The sequence below is a fragment of the Dama dama genome, chromosome 14 (genome assembly GCF_033118175.1).
Source record: "Dama dama isolate Ldn47 chromosome 14, ASM3311817v1, whole genome shotgun sequence".
Lineage (NCBI taxonomy): Eukaryota > Metazoa > Chordata > Mammalia > Artiodactyla > Cervidae > Dama > Dama dama.
This window is the reverse complement of record NC_083694.1, coordinates 31,900,348-31,922,372: the sequence shown is the minus strand read 5'-3', so window position 1 is coordinate 31,922,372 and position 22,025 is coordinate 31,900,348. Positions and strand designations below refer to the sequence as shown.

Here is a 22,025-nt window from a genome sequence, read left to right as displayed (position 1 = left end):
AAAGAAGCCATAAAGATCAGAAAAGAAAAAAAATGAAATAGAGACAAAGAAAACAGCAGAAAAGATCAATGAAACTAAAAGCTGGCTCTTTGAAAAGATAAACAAAAGACTCATCAAGAAAAAAAGGGAGAGGATTCAAATCAATAAAATTAGAAATGAAAAAGGAAACATTGCAACAAAAACCACAGAAACACAAAGATCATAAGAGACTACTACAAGCAATTATATGCCAGTAAAATGGACAACCTGGAACAAATGTACAAATTCTTAGAAAGGCACAACCTTCCTAGACTGAATGAGGAAGAAATAGAAAATATGAACAGGCCAATCACAAGTACTGAAATTGAAATTGTGATATAAAAACTCCCAAGAAACAAAAGTCCAGGACCAGACGACACCACAGGTGAATTTTATCTAACATTTAGAGAAGAGTTAACACCTATCCTGAAAGTTATTCCAAAAAATTATGAAGGAAGGAATACTCCCAAATTCGTTCTATGAAGCCACCATCATTCTGATACAAAAACCAGACAAAGACACCAAAAATAAATAAATAAATAAAACTACAGGCCAATATCATTGATGAACATAGACACAAAAATCCTCAACAAAATACAAGCAATCCAAATCCAACAATACATTAAGAGAATTATACACCATAATCAAGTGGGACTTACCCCAAGGACAAAAGATTTTTTTCATCTGCAAATCAATCAGTGTGATACACCACATCAACAAGTTGAAGAATAAAAATTATATAATCATCTCAAAACATGCAGAAAAGGCTTTTGACAAAATTCAACACCCATTTATGACAAAATTTCTCCAGAAAGTGAGCAAAGAGGGAACACACCTCAACATAATAAAGGCCATATATGACAAACCAACAGCAAGTATCATACTCAAGTATGGAAAACTGAAAGCATTTTCTCTAAGATCAGGAAAAAAGACAAGGATTCCACTCTTGCCACTATTATTTAACATAGTCTTGGAAGTCTTAGCCACAACAATCAGAAAAGAAAAAGAAATAAAAGAAATTCAAATTGGAAATGAAGTAAAACTGTCACTGTTTGCAGATGACAAGATATCATACATAGAAAATCCTAAAGATCCTACCAGGAAACTACTAGAGCTCATCAATGAATTCAGTAAAGGTACACAATACAAAATAAATATACAGAAATCTATTGCATTTCTATACACTAAGGATAAAGATCAGAAAGAGAAATGAAAGAAACAATCCCACTTACCATTGCATCAAAAAGAATAAAAGTACCTAGGAATGAGTCTACCTAAGAAGACAAAATATATGTACTTAGAAAACTTTGAGATGCTAATGATGACACAAATCAAAGAAGACACAAACAGATGGATAGATATACCACATTCTTGCACTGGAAGAATCAATATTGTCAAAATGACTGTACCAGTCAAGGGAATCTACAGATTCAATGCAACACCCATCAAATTACCAATGGCATTTTTCACAGAACTAGAACATAAAATCTTTAAAATTTGTAAAAATTGACCGTGAATAGCCAAAGCAATCTAGAGAAAGAAAAAGAGAGCTGGAGGAATTAGGCTCCCTGACTTCAGACTATACTACAAAACTGCAGTGATTAAAACAGTATTATGATAGCACAAGAACAGAAATACAGATCAATGGAACAGGACAGAAAGCCCAGCAATAAACTCACACCTATGGCCATTAATCTTTGACAAAAGAGGCAAGACTGTACAATGGAGGAAAGACAGTCTCTTCAGTAAATGATGCTGTGAAAATGATATGTATAGCTATATGTACAAAAATGAAATCAGGACATTCTTTAACACTACGCACAAAAATAAACTCAAAATGGATTGAAGACCTAAATGCAATACCAGATACTGGAAAACTCTTAGAGGAAAACATGACAGACCATCCTTTGACATAAATTGGGCAATTAGTAAGAAATGAATAACATACAAACTACCAAAAATGCACCATGAGGAAACAGGAAATCTGCACAATCAATTACTAGTAAGGACACTGAATTACTAATTAAATTTTTTCCCAAAAAAAAAAAAAATTTTTTTTCCCATAAAACAAAAGTCCAGGACAAGATGCTTCCATTGGTGAAATCTACCAAACATTGATATTAGAATTAACACCAATACTTCCCAAACTCTTCCAAAGAGCAGAAGAGAATGGGACACTTCCAAACTCATTTTCTGTGGCCAGCATCATCCTGATACCAAAACCAGGCAAAGATACTACAAGAACATAAAATTAGAAGCCAGTACCCCTGATGACTATAGATGCAAAAATATCAGCAAACCAATTTTAACAGTACATTTAAAATACCATAATCAACCATGATTTATTCCCGGGATGCAAGTATGGTTCACTGTCCACAAATCAACCAATGTGACACACTACACTAACAAAATGATGATTAAAAAAATCATGTGATCATCTTAATATACACAGAAAAAGCATTTGACAAAATTCAACATCCATTTACACTAAAAACTCTCAATACATATAGGTAGAAAGAATGTACCTCAAAAATAATAAAAGCCATATATGATAATCTCATAGCTAACATCACACTCAACAGGAAAAGATCAATGTTTTATCTCTGAGATAAAGAACAGGAACAAAAATAAGGATGCTCACTCTCAATACTTTTATTCAAAACAGTATTGAAAATCCAAGTCAGAATAATTAAGCGGGAAAAAGAAAAAAAAAAAAAAAAGCATCTAAACTGGAAAGGAAGAAGTAAAATTGCCTCTATCTGCAAATGACATGATACAATACATAAAAAACCACAATGACCTCACCAAAAAAGTGTTGTTTAGTTGTTCAGTTGTGTCCGATTCTTTGCGACCCCATGGACTGCAGCACACCAGGTTTCACAATTTCCCAGAGTTTGCTCAAACTCATGTCCATTGAGTCAGTGATGACATCCAACCATTCTGTCCCCAGAGGGTAGACAGAATGAGAAGTGTTAGATGCAACAAACAAATACAGTTAAGTTGCAAGGTACAAAATCAACAAACAAAATTCTGTTGTGTTTATATACATAAACAATGAGCTAACAGAAAGAAACATTAGGAAAACAATCCCATTTATAATCACAACCAAAAGAATAAAAAGCCTAAGAATAAATTTAACCAAGGAGGTGAAAGACCTGTTTACTGAAAACTTTAAGAAACTGCTGAAAAAACTGAAGACACAAGTAAATGGAAAGCTATTCCATGCTCACGGATTGGAAGAATTAAGTAATGTTGTGAAAATGTCCACAACCCAAAGAAATACACAGATTCAATGTGATTCCTATCAAAATTCCAATGGCATTTTTACAAAAAGAAAAATTTTTAAATGCATATGGAACTATAGAAGACCTCAAAAATCCAAAACAATTTGAGAAAGAAGACCAAAGCTGGAGGCCTCACACTCTCTGATTTGAAACTATTTTATAAAGCTATACTAAGCAAAATGCTATGGTGCTGGCATAAAGACACACAGATGAACAGAACAGAATAGAGAGCCCAGAAATAAACCCATGTACATGTTGTCAGTTGATTTAAGACAAAAAGGCCAAGACTATATACTGGGGAAAGGACAGGCTCTTCAATAAATCATGTTAGGGAAACTGTACAGCCACATGCAAAAAATGAAACTGGACCTCTATACACAAAAAATAATTGAAAATCAATTAAAGATTTGAACGTTAAGACCTGAAATCACAAAACTTCTAGAAGAAAACCTAGGCTGTAAGCTCCATGCATTCTGTTTTGGTGATGATGTTTTGGATTTGACATCAAAAGGAAAAGCATCAAAAGCAAAAATAAACAAGTGAGACTATATCAAATTAAAAAGTTTCTGCACAGCAGGGAAACTGCCAACAAAATGAAAAGGCAACCTATCAAATGGGAGAAAATATTTGCAAATCATATATCTGATAAAGAGTTAATAATCAAAGAATTCATACAACTCAACAGCAAAGAACAAACAACTTGATTTTAAAAAAGGACAGAGTATCTGAATAGACTTTTTATTTCCTTAGAAGACACACAGATGGCCAATAAGTAATTGAAGATACACTCAACATCGCTAATCATCAGGGAAATGCTCCTTAAAACCACAATAAATCTAAAACAAGCACAATGGGATATCATTTCACACCTGTTAGAATGATTAGAATTTAAAAAAAGACATCAAACAACGAGTGCTAGTGAAGATATTGAGAAAAAGAAACCCTATAGCACTACTGGTGGGAATATAAACTTGTACAGCCACTATGGGAAACAGTATGGCAATTCTTCAAAAAATTAAAAATGCAACGACTGTACGATCTAGCAATTCTACTTCTGAGTATTTATCCAAAGGAAATGAAAATAGGATATTGAGAGATATCTCCACTTTCATGCTCACTACAGTATTAATTCCAGTAGCCATGATATGAAAACAACCTAAGTGTCCATAAGCAGGTCAATGAATAAATAAGATGTGATATATGAATATACAGAATATTATTTAACCATGAATAAAAAGGAAATCCTTTCATTTACAACAATATGGAGGAACTTGAAGACATTATGCCAAGTAAGGTAAGCCAGACAAAGACAAATACCACATGGTACCACTTATACATAAAATCTAAAAAAACAAAAAACAAACAAAAAATCCCACTCAAACTCATATACTCAGATAGTGGAAGAGTGGTTGCCAGGGCCTCGGGAGCGTGGAAAATAGGGAAAGGTCAGTTAAAGTGTAAACTTTCTATTACAAAATGAATAATGTCTGAGGATCAATATAAACAGGGCTCCCCTGTTGGTTCAGTGGTAAAGAACCCACCCGCCAATGCAGGAGACACGGGGTCGGGAAGATTCCCCTGGAGAAGGAAATGGCAACCCACTCCAGTATTCTTGCCTTGAGAATCCCAGACAGAGGAGCCCGGTGGGCTACAGTCCATGGAGTGGGAAAAGAGTTGGACACGACTTAAGGACTAAACAACAACAGTCAATACCAACATAGTGATCACCAATGATAACGCCATGATATAATTTCACTTTGCTTTCAGAGTAAGGCTTTAATGTTCTCACACACACAATAAATAAGGGAGGTGATGATGCTTTCATTAACTCAATGTCGGAACTCCTTTAAATATCTTACAATTTTTTGTCAGTTATGCCTCAATAAGGCTGTAAACAAAAACTGTCAAGACCACGAAGAATGAGAAAAGCCTGAAAAACTATCACAGACCAGAGGCTGACTAAGGACACAAGACAACTAAATGCAATCTATTACCTTGCATTGGATCTTAGAACAGAAAAAGGTCATTAAAAACTGGTGAAATTCTAGTGAAATCTGGAGTTTGAAATTTGTTATAATCCTAAACGAAACTGAAATGGGGGAGAGGGATGTATAAGAAACACCTCTACTGTCTGTAAAACTTTTCCATAAATCTAAAGTTATTCCAAAATAAAAGTTTATTTAAAAAAAAAAGATGTATCTGGAATCTTATAGGACAGATTTTAAGCAATTTGTGCACAAGTCATGGATTGCAGCAAAAAGATCTTAGGGAATGAAAAAGATCTGGAAACAGACAAGTCAGGAAGTCATGGTAGGAGATTCTTAATGATCAAGAGTGTCAGGTCTTTAAGGAGATTTTGGCAGTTTTGACATATTCCCTGCTATAGAATATCTTACAGTCTCTGCCTGACTGTACTCTGCCAGAACAGGGCAGAGGCTAAGTAATAAACCAGCAGGTTTAGGCATGGCAAAAAGTCAGATCATGGTACTTGTGAAACTTTAAAAGTTAATATTCTCCTTGACTAACAAAAACCAAGATATATAGATAAAACAAAAAAACAAACAAAAAAAAATCATGTAAACAACAGCATTAGATATTGGAATAGGTCACTAAAGTGGCCATAAATCTCTCATGTCCCAAGTCTTAAAAAGAACAGATAGAATCTCAAATAAACTAAAGATGGTTTAGAGGCAGCCTTGTCTGTTATCTTCTCCAGTTGACATTTAATCATAACACTTCTCAGGAGTTTCTCATGCAGTTTTTGGTGTTTCTTCCCACTGAACTCTACTTACATTTAACATCTTACCATTTATCTGTCAAGTAGGACATGCTACCATATTCTTTCACTTGTGTATAAGTCCCATCTGCCCTGCTAAGGACACATTAATTCATTCACTCTTTCAATAATCAGGTCAGTCAACACTGGATGTCTACTAGGCATTATGAAGGGCATTAAGGGTACATTGTTGTAAATAAGACATCACTGTCCTCAAACTTTCCAAAGAGGTCAAAAGGTAGACAACTAATCAGGCCATAAAAACAAAAAAACAGTGTGTTAAGTGCTATAACAGATGCTTGCCCATGATGTTATGGGACCACATAAAAGGTGTATTTAACTGGACTTTAGGTTTAGAAGTGAAAACATTTAAGCTGCGTTCTGAAAAACTAGACCATAAACAACCTAATGTCAAAGGCCCAGTCACAGACATTTGAATTTTCTCAAGCCTTGAGCTCAGCTCCTTGAAGAGAGCAGAAATTGGATGGTTTGTTAATTATGATCATAATATTGATACTATTAACAATACTGATACTATTGAATCAAGATAATAACAACGGCTTGGATCCAAGATTCCAAAATGACAAAGGCAGAATTCCAACTCTCAAGATGTTATTGACATTTTCCCTGTTCATGCTTGAATCAATCATGCCAATCACAATTTCCGTGACATGCTGGCACTCAATAAATATTTGCTGAATTGATGAGCTTTCTCAGACTCCTCATATCCAGTCAAGGACCAAGGCCCAGGAACGCTTTTTGTTTTTTCAATAACGCTGTTTCACTTTATTACCATTCACGTGTTTACTGGAGTAGCACTTTTGGTGGGGTGGTGCATGTGGCGGGTTTGTGGGAACTCAGTTCCTCAACCCAGATGGAACCCTGGTCCACTTAATGAAAGAACCAAATCTTAACCATTAGATGACAAGGGATCTCTCCCCAATGAACTCTTACCTTACTTCACAATATTTCTTACATCTGTTCCCCAATTTTTCTACTTGCCACCACATTCTTTTGTTACTTTCCAGCTCTACCACTAAAAGAGACTTCACACTGGTCCCCTCCTCCAGGCTCTTCTTCCTCAACACTGCAAGCCACCAGCAGGTTTTCTGAATAAGTACCCACTAAAATATCTCCTGTTTGCTTACAAAATAAAGCTGAGCATTATCAGCTTACAATTCCATTTCTCAGGTCCTCCCTGGTCTTGTCCTCATCTACCACTGTGGATGTTTTCACACCCAATACTCCCTTAAACAAACCCTGTCCTCCAGTCATACTTGTTAACCCATCGGTCTTCCAAACAGGCTTTTTCTCACCCAGATTCCACTCAAAAGCCTTGGTTCAGGCCATCCTACACAGAGCAGCTCTTGTTCCTAGGCTCCTTAATGTAAAGTAAAGTGAAAGTTGCTCAGTAGTGTCCAACTCTTTGAGACCCCATGGACTGTACAGTCCATGGAATTCTCCAGGCCAGAATACTGGAGGGGGTAGCTTTTCCCTTCTCCACGGGATCTTCCCAACCCAGGGATTGAACTCAGGTCTCCCGCATTGCAGGAGGATTCTTTACTGTATGAGACACCAGAGAAGCCCTAAGGCCTAATACAAAACTTTGCCTAGAGTGAAGCTTTCTTTAGCCACACTTGTGTATAGTGTGAAAAAGAAACCACTTTTTTTTAAATATAGATATATGACTCAACACCATTTTTTAAAAAAGACCATCTTTTCCCCTCTGTGCTTCTTCACCGGCCACTTGTGTCATAAATCAAGAACCTATCAATAATAAAATATACACAGGTCCATTTCTGTACTCTGTTGATTGACCTATTCATTTACCCTTGCCCCAATACCACACTGCTTAATTAATCTAGATTTGCCATCTGTAAAGTTGACTAACTTTGCCCTTCATCAAGATTCTCTTAGCGATTCTTGGCCTTTTGCATTTCATATAAATTTTAGAATCACTTTCAACAAATACAAACTTGCTGGGATTTTAATTAGAATTACACAGATCAATCTGGGAGAGAATTAAACAGAGGTCTTATCAGCCTCCTTAAATATTTGATCTTGTTATGCCAAGGTAAATGGTAACAGCTTTTAGTTTTATTTTGTAATAGTTTTTTCCTAATTTAATATGCATAGTAACTTTTTATTCAGTGGCCATGATGAATTCAGTGACATTATTAATTCATTAAGTGTAGCTGTAGTTTATTTTGTTCAGATGTACAAAATAATGTCATCTACTAATAACGACAATTTTACTATTTCCTTCTGAATTCTTAGTCTTACTTTATTGCATTGGTTATAATCTTCTATACAATGCTGAACAGATGTAATGATGGTAGATATCTATGCCTCAGTATCCAGGAAGGTATTTTTAAGTATTTCACCATTAACTTTACAGTTAATGAAGTTAACTTCATAGTTTCTTCATCTTTTTAAAGAAACTCTTCATCAGAATAATGAAGTTTCCTTTTATTTCCAGTTTATTGAGAATTTTATCATACCTGTGTATAGAATCTCACCAAGCACTTTTACTTCACTTACTAACATACAGGTTTATTTTCATTTTTAATATGATAAATTAGATTGACTTTCAAGTTTTATATCAACTTTGCATTACTAGAATAAATTTAACTTTGTTACAATACGTAATCAGTATATCACAAGATTCATTGCCTATTTTAACCTTGTCTAAACAAGTCCTTTGAAGACAGTTTCATGCTACTTTGCATTTTTCTGTATTATTCATAACACTGTAATCATATTATAACTGTATTTATAAAAACTATAAGCATCTTAAGGGAGGGCAAAGATTTGCTTTGGTCTTTGTATACTCACTACTGTTTGAAACACAGTACATATGTCAGATAAATGCTTGTTGAGTCAAAGACCCCGTAATCTCCTAACAAGATATCGTCCACATTAAAGTCATTCTCAATAAATATCTGTTGATGATGAGTACGTTGGTGTTTTTTTTTTTCTTAATTTCAATGAATCCCATCTTCTCAACTTAATTCCTCATGTTATTACCTGTTACAGACCTAACAACTTACTGGAGAACAATTATAGCTCAATACAGAAAAATAATATGTACACCAGGTTCACTGTCTATTCTAGAGGATATAAACTCATATTTATCATCCAACTGCTATGACATCCAGTTCCATGGTACTCGGTCAGGTAGTCCAGCTTGGGCCCACTTCATATGTTAGACATCAGTGAGGTTTTCCAATGGACCTACGTCTACCTGAGAAATTTTGCCATGTTCTTCATTATTCAACAGCGCTGCTTACCGGCTTGATTTGTGAATTTAGAAACTGAGCTCTTTTGTCTTTGTTTATGAGGAAAAACTTGGGCTTTCCTGATAGTTCAGTTGGTAAAGAATCGCCTGCAATGCAGGAGACCCCAGTTTGATCCTGAGTCGGGAAGATCCCCTGGAGTAGGGCTAGGCTACCCTCTCCAGTATTCTGGCCTGGAGAATTCCATGGACTGTATAGTCCATGGGGTTGCAAAGAGTCAGACACGACTGAGCGATTTTCACTTTCACTGAGAAAAATTTAAATGTACGTTTTTGGTAAAAAGGTGTCTCTTTCCATCCACTGTGTGGCATTCCAACTGTACCCTGACACTTATGTTGTATTCTAAACTCCCACAGCACAATCTACGTAGGTATGAATTTGAGGCAATCAGTAACTTTAAAAGTCCCCAATGCATACACATGAAGCAATATCTCTGGGTTTTTACCACAAACTCTATCTCTACCTAATTGCGCCATCTATCAATCAATTCAGTACAAGAACATATCATATATACTATGTTAACAAGCTACTGTCTTGTTCCAGAAGTTAAAAAGATTCATCAGACTTCTTGACCTTTGCGGCTAAAACAGAACTGGAAACTGTTATACAGGTTTAAACCTCAGACAGATATAGAAATCTGTGAAAAGAAGTGAAAACTTTCAGAGAAACTCACCATAGGAAATATGTAGTGACTATCATATGGAAGAAGGGAAGTAAAAGGAATCGTAAGCTCTGCGGCCTTAAGCTTCTCAAGTTAAATATATTTAATATGATATGTCACTGACTATGATTATGTTAAAATAAGTCAACAAGCCAGAGTTTAAACAAGTCAACGTTTCTTCAAAACACACTGAAATATCAACCCACGGTCCATTAGCCCTTTATAAACATACGCCACGTAAAGTAATGCCAAATATAGTAGTGGACACAACACTGGGCTGCCTCAGAAGATACGCAAGAGACATCTAGACTTTCATTTCTTGACCATGGGTCAGAGAGGTAGGGAATTCTGCCTCAGTCTCAGCTTTACATATTCTGTTTATCTAAAGTCGCAGGAAATAATCCTGGTAAATGTTAACGTTCTTAAATGTTTGCCAGACAAAACTTACGCAGCCTGGCCAAAAATACTATTAACATAAAAAAGGATATTTCCCCCTTGTTTGTTTGGTTGGTTGGTTGATTAGTTGGTTGGTTTTTAATAGTACATTTTAAAGATTCATTCCCCTAGGTTGAACTCTGTCTTCTAGTGCTTGATTGATCTGCTCCCTGGAGTATAATTACTTGGACGAATCTGCTCTGTGGGACATAAACGGCATTACATAATATGAACCTAGACCATGGTGACGAAGTTTGCTCTAATCCATTTATTCTTTGCTCTTTACGTGAATAATTTACTCCAGGAGGCAAGTATGCACTTGATATTTATTTACTATTCACTGGTAACATAAAATTCTATTTAAGTGTGAAAATTCACACTTTTGAGTTTTTTTTTTTTATTGTTGTTGTTTTTAAGTGAGGCACTTACTAAACCTTGCAAGATACTAAGGCTCACTATAATGTGAACATTAAGGATTCTGGCTTCTACTCTTTACAGTTTCTCTTCTGCTTTCTCTTTGAATTTTAAAAGGACTTTCTGAGCACCATGCAGCACAAATCTGCGAAGGAAAACAGAAATTGGGGACAGGGCAAGGAGTTGGTCTCTACTAGCAGAATCCACAGAGAGAGTAAGAATACGAGTCAGCCTCAGAACGGCCAGGCAGGGAGCAAACAGGGGCCCACTGGCCCAGGCCTGTTGGAAGCTCCATCCTGGTCCTTGTTTTCATGATTGTCAAATCAGCTACAGGGAAGCTGGTGGATCATGTAATGCCCTTCAGTGCTTCTACCCAGAAGTGATACATCTATCTGACTCATGATTGTTGTTGACCAAAGAAAGTTTCCTGGCCAAGGCTTGCTTGAAAGAGGGTAAAGAAGGGGGATTCAACCAAGACCCAAAAGAAGGAGAAAGAGAACATCCATGACTAGCACATAACCATGAGACATAAAGCTCTTAGCACAGCACATAGCCCGTGTTCAATGTTCAACACCCAGTACCTATCGGTATAACTGCTACTCAGGTGTTGCCTAGCTGATCACACACACACACTCTACCCAAAGAGCTTCCATATTTTATATATGAGATCAGCCTGCCTGCATTAGGGGCTTACCTGGTGGCTCAGACAGTAAAGAATCTGCCTACAATGTAGGAGACCCAGGTTTGATCCTGAGGTTGGGAAGATCTCCTGCAGGAGGAAGAATGGAAATAGGATCTCCTGCATTGCAGGTGGATTCTTTACCAGCTGAGCTACCAGGGAAGTCCTAAGGAAAAAGTTAGGCCCCCAGAAAATGGACTAGAAGCTGGGCAGAGAGACAACTTAACAGGCCCAGGATAGTGAGCCAGCCTTACTGACAAAAGGAACCATACATTCTGGGTCCAGATCTAGAACGCAGGCAAAAGAGTTAGTTGCTCAGTTGTGTCCAACTCTTGCAACCCCGTGGACTGCTGTCCACCAGGCTCCTCTGTCCATGGGATTTCTTCCAGGCAAGAATACTGGAGTGGGTTGCCATTTCCTCCTCTAGGGGATCTTCCTGACCCAGGGATCGAACCTGGGTCTGCTGCATTATAGGCAGATTCTTTACCATCTGAGCCACTAGGGAAGCCCCTAATGCAGGCAGGCTGATCTCAGATATAAAATATGGAAGCTCTTTGGGTAGAGTGTGTGTGTGTGATCAGCTAGGCAACACCTGAGTAGCAATTATACCGATAGGTACTGGGTGTTGAACATTGAACACGGGCCATATGCTGTGCTAAGAGCTTTCTGTCTCATGGTTATGAGCTAGTCATGGATGTTCTCTTTCTCCTTCTTTTGGGTCTTGGTTGAATCCCCCTTCTTTACCCTCTTTCAAGCAAGCCTTGGCCAGGAAACTTTCTTTGGTCAACAACAATCATGAGTCAGATAGATGTATCACTTCTGGGTAGAAGCACTGAAGGGCATTACATGATCCACCAGCTTCCCTGTAGCTGATTTGACAATCATGAAAACAAGGACCAGGATGGAGCTTCCAGCAGTCCAGGGAACTAAGATGTGGAAAATCCCCTGCTGCTATGGATTGGATGTCTGGATGCTTATGTGCCCCCATTCCACCCCCACCCAGTAAATTCATCTGCTGAAACCTAATCCTCAATATGCTGGCCTTTAGAGGTGGGGCCTTGGGGAGGTGATTAGGTAGTAGGGCCGGAGTCCACAGGAATAGGGTCTCCCCAGGTGGCCCTAATGGTAAAGAATCCTCCTGCCAAAGCAGAAGAGGCAGGAGACATGGGTTTGATCCCCGGATTGGGAAGATTCCCCTGAAAGAGGAACTGGCAACCCACTCTAGTATTCTTCCCTGGAGAATACCCACCGACAGAGGAGCCTGGCAGGCTATAGTCCATGGAGTCACAAAGAGTCGGATATCACCAAGCAACTGAGCATTCAGGCGTGCCACATGAACAGAATAGTCTTCAGACTCCTCGACCTCCACCACCATCTGAGGACTCAGCAGAAAGATGGCTATCTATGAACCAGAAAGCAGGCCTTACTAGACACCAAATCTGCCTAAGCCTTGACCTTGGACTTCCCAGATTCCAGAGCTGTGAGAAATAAATGCTTAAAAGGCACCCAGTCTATGGTATTCTGTTATACCAGTCTGAAATAAGACATGTGCGAACCTGCACAAGTGAGAAGTGTAAGGAAAAAATTCTTCTGTAGTACTGAGCCCCTGCCATAAGGGGACTGTACCTGTACAGACATGGACTGTCTCCTTAAGTCATCTGGTAAACCTGTGACTCCTTACAGAGGACTATGAGTGTACATCCTGGTGATGGTGAGCCCTTTGCCTAGGACTACCTCACCACAGCCCTGCTCTTAACCACAATCTGACAAAGCTAAGTGAACAAGCAGGAGAGAAAATAAGACATCCCCATCTCCATAAACAGCATCAAGAAACCTCTACACGCACAAATGGTATAAAGCCAGGCAACTTAACAGAGTAGCCTCTGCAACTCTCCCTGTTCATGAAAAACAACAACAACAACAAAAAAAAAGAAGTCAATCAAGGCGTACATTAATACCACCAAAGGACACCACCCTAACATAATACTGTGCTCTGAGATAGCCAGACTGTATTAAATGGTGACTCTCAAAGTGACCCAACCCCAGGGAGGCCTGCCAGCGGCCCCGTACTTTCTCTTGTTTGCTAGATCATAACCTTCATTTGTACCTGTGTGTATGCTAAGTCACGTCAGTTGTGTCTGATTCTGTGACCCCATGGACAGTAGCCAACCAGGCTTCTCTGTCCATGGGATTCTCCAGGCAAGGATACTAGAATGGGTTGGCATGCCCTCCTCCAGGGGATCTTCCTGACCCAGGAGTCAAACCTGGGTCTTCTGCATTGCAGGCAAATTCTTTACCATCTGAGCCACCAGGGAACCTCCATTTGTACATTATACCTAAATTAAATACAGGATCCTACAGAGAGTAAGACTTCCATTGTCTCCCAAACCTAATGCCTTTTAAAGCCATAGGCAGTATCAGGCACAACAGGAGGCGAAAGAGTCGAAGAACCAAGAGCACAGACAAGCCCCCAAGATGATAGCTTACTGTGAATGGCGTTGCATTCTTGATTCCCAAAGAAGATGATTTAGCTTTGGGACCAGGGACCAAGCTTGATCACTCAAGAGCTTTTGTGTAGCAGAGTTTTATTAAAGTATGAAAAGGGGCACAGAAAGCTTCTGACATAGATATCAGAAGGGGGACGGGAAGCTCTATTTGAAGCTAATAAGACAACACTCTACACATGGCCCAGAAATTTTACTTTTTCCTAAAATTTATAAGTAAAGTTCAAAATCTAGAATTCATGCTATAAACATAACTTCCTTGTAGCTTCTAATCAAGACTATGAACAGAAGAATTCCCTCACATAAATGGGTATTCATCTTAAGTATCAACCAACCAATAACAGGAATCCAATTTAAAGATGGGTTGAATGTATTCCAATTATTAATCATTTAATTCATATCACTTTTCTTTTGTCTAACCTGGGGATTAGTCCTGTAGCCTTTAAACTAGAAAAGGACAGATAAACCATTCTCATTTTTACCAAATTGAGTGGTAATATATTCTCCAGCTGTCACTTTAAAACGTGTTATTGACTTTCAGATTAAGCAATGCCTCTGAAGTCTGGACAAAGTCCACACACTGACACATTTCATTTCGGGGAATTCCATTATTGAGATGACTGAACATATGATCATTTGAAGCCATAATTTATTTATGCCCTTAATACTAGACTTGCTTTTAAAGCATGAGCAAAGGAACAGTAGACTGTTTTCATGCATATGATTGCCATTATAATCACTCATTTTTAACATAATAAAAATGGTGGTCATCCATTTGATTAGACAAATCAAAGAGCTCAAACTAGTGTACATCACCCTTGAATTTCACATGATACACTCACCCTAATCTTTCCAACATCTAAATCTGAAGGTGTCACGTATGTTCAGAATGCTGTCTATTATAAAGTCAACATTACATTTTTATGTTTTGCATGGCAATAATATACTTGGATGTATTTGTTATAGGTTTTTAGATTTATAATTAGAAATTAACATCAAACTACCTGAAACATCATACAGTATATAACATAAGATAGCTGAGCCTGAATGCAAATAAAATTATATTACTATACTAATTTACTTTTTCATAGCATTTTCATACATATTATTTCATTAAAATGTTTGTAGATGTTTCAAAGGGGCAAGACAACATCACCAAAAATTTCACCAGAAGCAAAGCCCCATTCCTAACTGAAAGCATGTGTATATAGAACAAAACATCAGAACAGAATATGTTTCATTTTGTATTTGAGGAAGCAAACAAAAATGTGACTTTGATTTAAATAACAAATGAGGTAATTTTTCAAAAGCCAAATAAGAGGCTCTATTTTGAAGCATCTGAGTGAAGAAGAAAGCATAGATCCTTACCTGGAAACAACCAGATCTCACTTTCCTTGGTCTCTAATCCTCAGCAGATGCTGAGCATTCTATACTCATCCATAAAGGGGAGGCTGCCATGGCTCACTCTGTATGACTTGATACTTTCAATGAAAATCTAAAAGTGAGAAACCATCTAAGTATAATATGTGCAATGTCTGCGATTTAAGAAGACAATAGTCATAGAAGGTGGCAGTATTGATTTTCAGTAAGAAAATAAAGGAACTACACCAGCTAAAAGCACAAGCTGCAAATGAACACACATTCAGAGTGAAACAAATGAAGATATACTCTATCAGCATCCTTAGGGTAGACCATTCTCCCTAGTACTGAAATAATAAAACAACACCAGGAGTCAAGTTACAGGAAGGTGCTATTTGGCCCTTTTTGAACTAATAACCACCGGCTCCTTCGCTAATTCTGGAGCTTGCATTTTTAAGCAGACACTTTCAAACAACTTACATCCTAGCAATCTCCTTCAGTTACTTGCATGGTCTTAAGGATCTGAGACATCCATTTGATGTTAGGAAATTGTCTCTACACACAAGACGGCCTGCACCCCAAATCAAATCTTTAAACTTCTCTTTCAGGGACTGGATTAGGACCTCAGAGAAAAGGCAAAGACTTTCTTTTCAGATCAGGTAAGAGAAATACTCTTTTGCCCACTTTCTCCTGGGATGCTAGTTGCTGCTGAAAAGCCAAGAGAAGCCAGCGCGCCGCGGGGAGGTGGGGGTGGGGGTGATGTGTGTCGGGGGACGGGGCGCGGGGGGGCTGGTCCTTGCGGCGGTAGATGTGTGAGTTCAGAAGTTCTTATTCTTATCTTTCTACCATAATTGGCGATGTGACCCAAATACAAGGAAACCTTCTCGTTCCATTAACAGACCCAATTTGGATTAAGCAGCTCCGCGGGAAGAAACGACATCCTCCCGGCGGTAGCTAGCTGTTCTGCACTCTTGAGATAATTCTCTTAGTTTCATGTTAACATTTGGTTAAGGAGATGCTGGTGGGTCAGATTTGACACTGTGAATCCACTAAACCATTTTAGAAGGACTTTTTCTCTCCCGAATGGCTAGCCCTAGGAGCTCAGCCCCAGCGCCAACAACCTTTCCGGTGAAACACGCACTCTTGGCGTGTGGGCTGGGGCGGGGTCCCGTCCCGCTCGCCGGCCCCCGACCCTGCAGCGGCGCGCCTGAGAGCTGGGCGACCTGCTCTTTCTTTCGCTGTTTCTCCTTGCAATGTGCAAATTCTTCCCTAGCTGGGCGCAGGTAGACAGGACCGCCACCTGCTCATCCCAGAGGATACGCTGCAGAAAACTCGAATGGATCGTGTGCGGACGCAGGCTGGTCGCCAGCGGCGACAACTTTACAGATTTGTTCATGTTAGTTCTGGACCGGGTAAAATAGCCCCCTAAAGACAGGAAGCAAACGCCCCTCTATAAAGCCCACTAACGTGTCACGCCGGCTCCCTGGAGCCACACTGGGTCAGTTCCCGGTCTTGCTCACCCCGCACAGGCACCCAGGAACGCACTGCGAATGACGGCCGCCCCCCTCCCCGCAGTGGCTGCCCGGGGAGGTCGAGGTGTGCAGGGACCAGGAGTGCCGGAAGGGAACATCCCCGCCCCTCCCCACCCCGCAACCCGGTCCTTCCCGGGGCAGGAAAGTGCGGGAGAGGCTCCGGGCCGGCGGAGGACTCGGACATCCCCAGCTCGGAGCGGGGCCGCCGGCGGGGTCCCCGCGCCCGGCTCCGGGGCTGGGGAGCGCGTGCGGCAGGTGCAGGGCCGCGGCCCGGGGAGCGACCGTGCTTACGTGCTCCAGCTTGTCTTTCCTCCGGAGCCAGACGCTGGCGCTGTAGTCCTGCTGCTTGACGCTGCTGTAGAAGTTCGCGCCCACTCGGGTCAGGCTCGGCGACGGCTCCTTGGGGCGGCTTTTCAGCCTCATCTGCTCGAAGCCCTCGTGGGGGGAGGCCGAGAGCCACTCATGCTGCCGGATCTCCATCCTGACATGACCAGACGGCTGCCGGCGCGCAGCGGGCTCGGGATGGGCGTGCGGGAGGCCGGCCGGGGCTGAGGGAGGAGCGAGCGAGCGCGGGCCGGGCGCGGGGAGCGCGGGGGAGCCGAGCGCGGGCAGGGCGGGGTGGAGCGGGCGGGGAGGGAGGGGGAGGAGAGGGAGAGGAGGGGAGGAAGATGGGGCAGGAGGGACGCGGCGAGCGAGGCGGAGGCGCGGGGTGCGGGCGCCTGCGGTCCAGGGCTGGCGCTCAGCACCCCGGCCCCCGGCGGCACCGATTGGGCCGGGTCGGCCTCGGGCGGAGTGCGGCGGGAGGGGGCGGAGTGCGGCGGGAGAGGCCGCGCGCGCCTGCAGGTTGGCGCAGTGAGGAGGCCGAGGACTGCGAGTCCGGCCGCCGCCCCTCCCGCCGCGCCCAGGCGGGCGGCGGATCTCCCTTCCGCATCCTTCCCTCAGCAGGGCTCCGTCTCTTCCCCTCGTATTTTTTACTCGAAAGCGAACCGCGCCTGGACAAGTCAGAACCATCTCCGCGCCCCCTCCCTCCTGGGAACCACCCTGCCCTTCCCCCACTCGCCGCCCCGACCTCTGCCTCCCCTCTTTCTCAAAGTTCAGTAACTTCCAGCCTCACGAGCCCATTTATCCCACCCCTGGGGACTCCCAACAGAAGGGGTCCAGTAACCCCAGAAAACGGCCCCAAGGACAAGTGTCTTCTTGAGGCTGGTGCGCTTTCCTGGGAGGGTGTGTAGAGATGCGGACCCTCCGGGTGCGGTAGCCCGGCGGCGGAGCATGGCTCCCCGCAGCCTCGCCCCTCGGATCCTGGGAGGGCGATTCCAGGGGACACTCTGCCTCCGCTTCGTTCCGGAGGCTTTTGGAGTGCTGTGCGGTTCTCTTCTTGGTTCCCAAGCTCCCTGAACAGGTTTGCATGCCCAAACCCTTTTAGGAGTGCTTTCCCTCCCAGGCTCAGTCTTAAGATAGTGTGGCATGATTTTTTAGACAATTTTTTAGAAATAAGGTGGCATATTGATCATTAAATCTTTTTTTTGTTTTTTTTTTGTTTTTTATTAGTTGGAGGCCAATCACTTCACAACATTTCAGTGGGTTTTGCCATACATTGATATGAATCAGCCATGGATTTACACGTATTCCCCATCCAGATCCCCGCTCCCACCTCCCTCTCCACCCGATTCCCCTTAATAATCTCTTTATCCTTTTGCTGTTTTTAAAATCAACATTTTTCAAAACATTCTTTGGTTTTTCCGAAAAGCCGAATAAGAACTAGTGTTAAGGATTTCTCAGGTCCATTTAAAAGCTTGTTAAGTGTTTGAAAGCTGAAGTGTAATGGAGAGTTTAAAGGGAGCCACAAAGGATAAACTGATCTCTCTGGCCCTTGGCAGAAGAGTTACCCAGAACTATTCACCTTGCTTGATAGTTTCAAAGAATAAAATTCTGGGTTGGAATTTGCTGAAGTTCTATGAAGGCAAGAATTGTGTATCATATCCTTTTAAAGTCTCCAAATGAAAAGATGATGTTTTAATAGTAGTCATTGAAATAAAATCCAACGAGCAGTCAGTTTGAGGATGCAGCAAAACAACACACAATTCTTGGTTATTCTAAATCGATTTTCTTAGGAGCTGAATTGCATTGTGTAATGTATATGCAGTCTATGGGTTATCTCTAAATCTCAACAGTTTGCAAAGACACAGGTTATTCATCCCATTTTCCTGGTGACGGAAAGAATTAAGACTCAAGCATGAATCACACTTCAAATCAAGGATTTGAACCACGTTTAAAAGACAGCTAATGCTATACATACCACTGGCTTGTCTCTCATATTTTGATATTACAATTTAACTTTCACTGATTTTGCTTTTATTTAAGTATAAACATACAAGTTAAATGATTACAAGTATGTGTGTGTGTGTGTGTGTGTGTGCGCTCACACACACAATTGTGTCGGACTCTGCTATCCTATGGACTGTAGCCCACCAGACTCCTCTGTCCATGGGTTTATATACCTGCAAGAATACTGGAGTGGGTTGCCATTTCCTCCTCCAAGGGATCTTCCCAACCCAGGGATTGAACACCATCTCCTGTATTGCAGGCAGATTCTTTACTGCTAAGCCACGGGGGAAGCCCACAAGTTTGTGTGTGTGTTTCTGTGTATCTTTTGTAATATTGGTGTTAGAAAAATCAGACTGCCCTTTTGTAAGGCTACCTCTGCTTCTCTGCTTTTTGTTCTAAATATTACACTGTAGGTCATGTGATATAGCCAAACCTTGACAAGAGACAGATTTGCAATTCAGAGTAATAATGAAATGTTCCACTATAGTTGAATTTAAACAAATGGTGTCCATATCAAGTCAGATTTTCATATTGAATAATTTTTTTTCTTTACCTTTTTAGAGGAAAACACTATAGATAATACCACCATTTTTTAAAAATAGGTATACTGGTAGCATACGTGTTACAGGCAAGCTACTAAATTGAACAGTAAATCAATTCATAGATAATGTTTTATGATAAAAAAATCAGTCAAAGCATAAATTTGTACTGTTTCATATTTAATCTACTTAGTATACAGTGCCAGATATCAAAATGGATTCAACAAATTTAAATAAACTTGGGCTTAATCGTATTCACAATAGTTTTTTCTCTCTTGGATCCTGTCCAGATTCATTGATTATGACATTAATGTGGAATTTTCTGGTTGACCTTCAAAAGAACATTGTATATGAAATGACTTAGTTCAAACTGTTGTGGAGAAGATAATATTTCTAAAGACAGCCAATGAGATTTTAGTATGAGAATCTGACACTAAAATATTATTGAAATGTATAAATATTGTTGTTGCTGCTGCTGCTAAGTCATTTCAGTCGTGTCCGACTCTGTGCGACCCCATAGAAGGCAGCCCACCAGGCTCCGCCATCCCTGGGATTCTCCAGGCAAGAACACCGGAGTGGGTTGCCATTTCCTTCTCCAGTGCATGAAAGTGGAAAGTTAAAGTGAAGTCACTCAGTCATGTACGACTCTTTGCGACCCCATGGACTGCAGCCTACCAGGCTCCTTCATCCATGGGATTTTTCCAGGCAAGAGTACTGGAGTGAGTTGCCATTGCCTTCTCCGTAAATATTGTTGAATTTATATTAAGTAATTCACACCCATAACACTTTTTCCTATACATTTTCATAGCTCTTATAAGTTCTTATTGCAGCATAGATGTTATAATTATCTATCCTATCAGTCCATTGGCTTTTTGGGGAACTGGGACCACACCTGATCCTTTACTGTGCTGAATGGTTTTCATATGATTTCAGTAGGCTTCAAGTTTATCTACTAAATGGAGATTAATCATTACTACCTCAAATAATTGCTACAGGGGTTAAATTATATAATACATAAGAAAACACTATGAACAATAGGCTGCTATATTGTTGTTATCAGAACATTCAGGCACAGGAAAGTATATAATGCCAATGATATTGTCATTTTCATTGGCAGTTATGTCAATTAATCTTGGTTGCTTGTAATCAGTTATAGAAACTGCACTGATCCACAAATTTGCATCTCATTAAAGTTTATATTTATTCTATAAGCACTTTACCCAGTCTTAGTAAAGTCATTACTGGTATTTTACACAATACTTTCAAACTGTATAGCATTTTCAAGTAAAACATACACGATCCATCAACATCTATTGATTTCAAACTTAACAGATACCATTGGCCAGAAATTTTAACATTGTCTGAATTAAACATTTTGCATGGGTGTAAAACCTAAGGCTAGAGCAGGCTGAAAGTATTAAGAAGTAACAGGGAGGAGTGTTTTGTTAAGCCTTTCACAACAATAATGGTACTTTACATTTCTACAATATTTACATTTGTAGCATGTTTTCATACCCTTTATCACATTTTTACTTCATGGAAAAATTATCTGAAAGTTGTCTTGATCACAGAGTCTGGTCTACAAGCTGTGTTCATTGACTCTAAATAAAGGATTTTTTCTCTAACCTAAAATCAAAATATCTCAAATGAATACTTCTTAATATACAGCATTTTACTTTTTAATGTGTTTGCTTTTACTAAGTTATAACCAGGTTTTGTTAAAGGTTTATTAAATAAAATATTTCAATAATTAGACCTGCCTTGGTAGCATACATTATGTCCTCCCTAATTACCTTCGCAGTATTAAAGATCATATTAAAACATTGACCCAAGAAATACTCTAGTCTTTGTTGTCAATAAGTTGATCCAGCTGCTTAAAATTGCATTATTTGAAAAAAAAAAAAGAGACTATTTTTTAGAACCCTTTAAGGTTCACAGCAAAATTTAGGAGGAAATACAGAAATTTCCTATATCTACCTGCTCTATATATGGATAGCTTCCCTCATCAACATCACTCACCAGAATCGTACATGGGTTACAACTGATGAGCCTATACTGATAACATCGTAATCACCCCAAGTCCATAGTTTACCTTGGAGTTTGCTCTTGATGTTGTAAGTTCTATGGGTTTGGACAAATGTATAAAGACATTATCCATCCCTATAGTGTCACAGAATACTTTCAGGGCCCTAAAAATCCT

At 40.1% G+C, this 22,025-nt stretch overlaps 1 protein-coding gene across 1 annotated transcript in view; it reads right to left on the bottom strand.

Annotated features, from left to right (window-relative positions):
• PLD5 (phospholipase D family member 5) overlaps nt 1-17,450 on the bottom strand; it is a 388,353-nt gene extending 370,903 nt beyond the window's left edge. Inside the window, exon 1 of the mRNA XM_061161209.1 lies at nt 17,250-17,450. Within this exon, the coding sequence (XP_061017192.1) occupies nt 17,250-17,438 (189 nt within the window). The 5' untranslated portion in view covers nt 17,439-17,450. The remainder of the gene's footprint in view (nt 1-17,249) is intronic.
• Nucleotides 17,451-22,025: the final 4,575 nt, after the last annotated feature.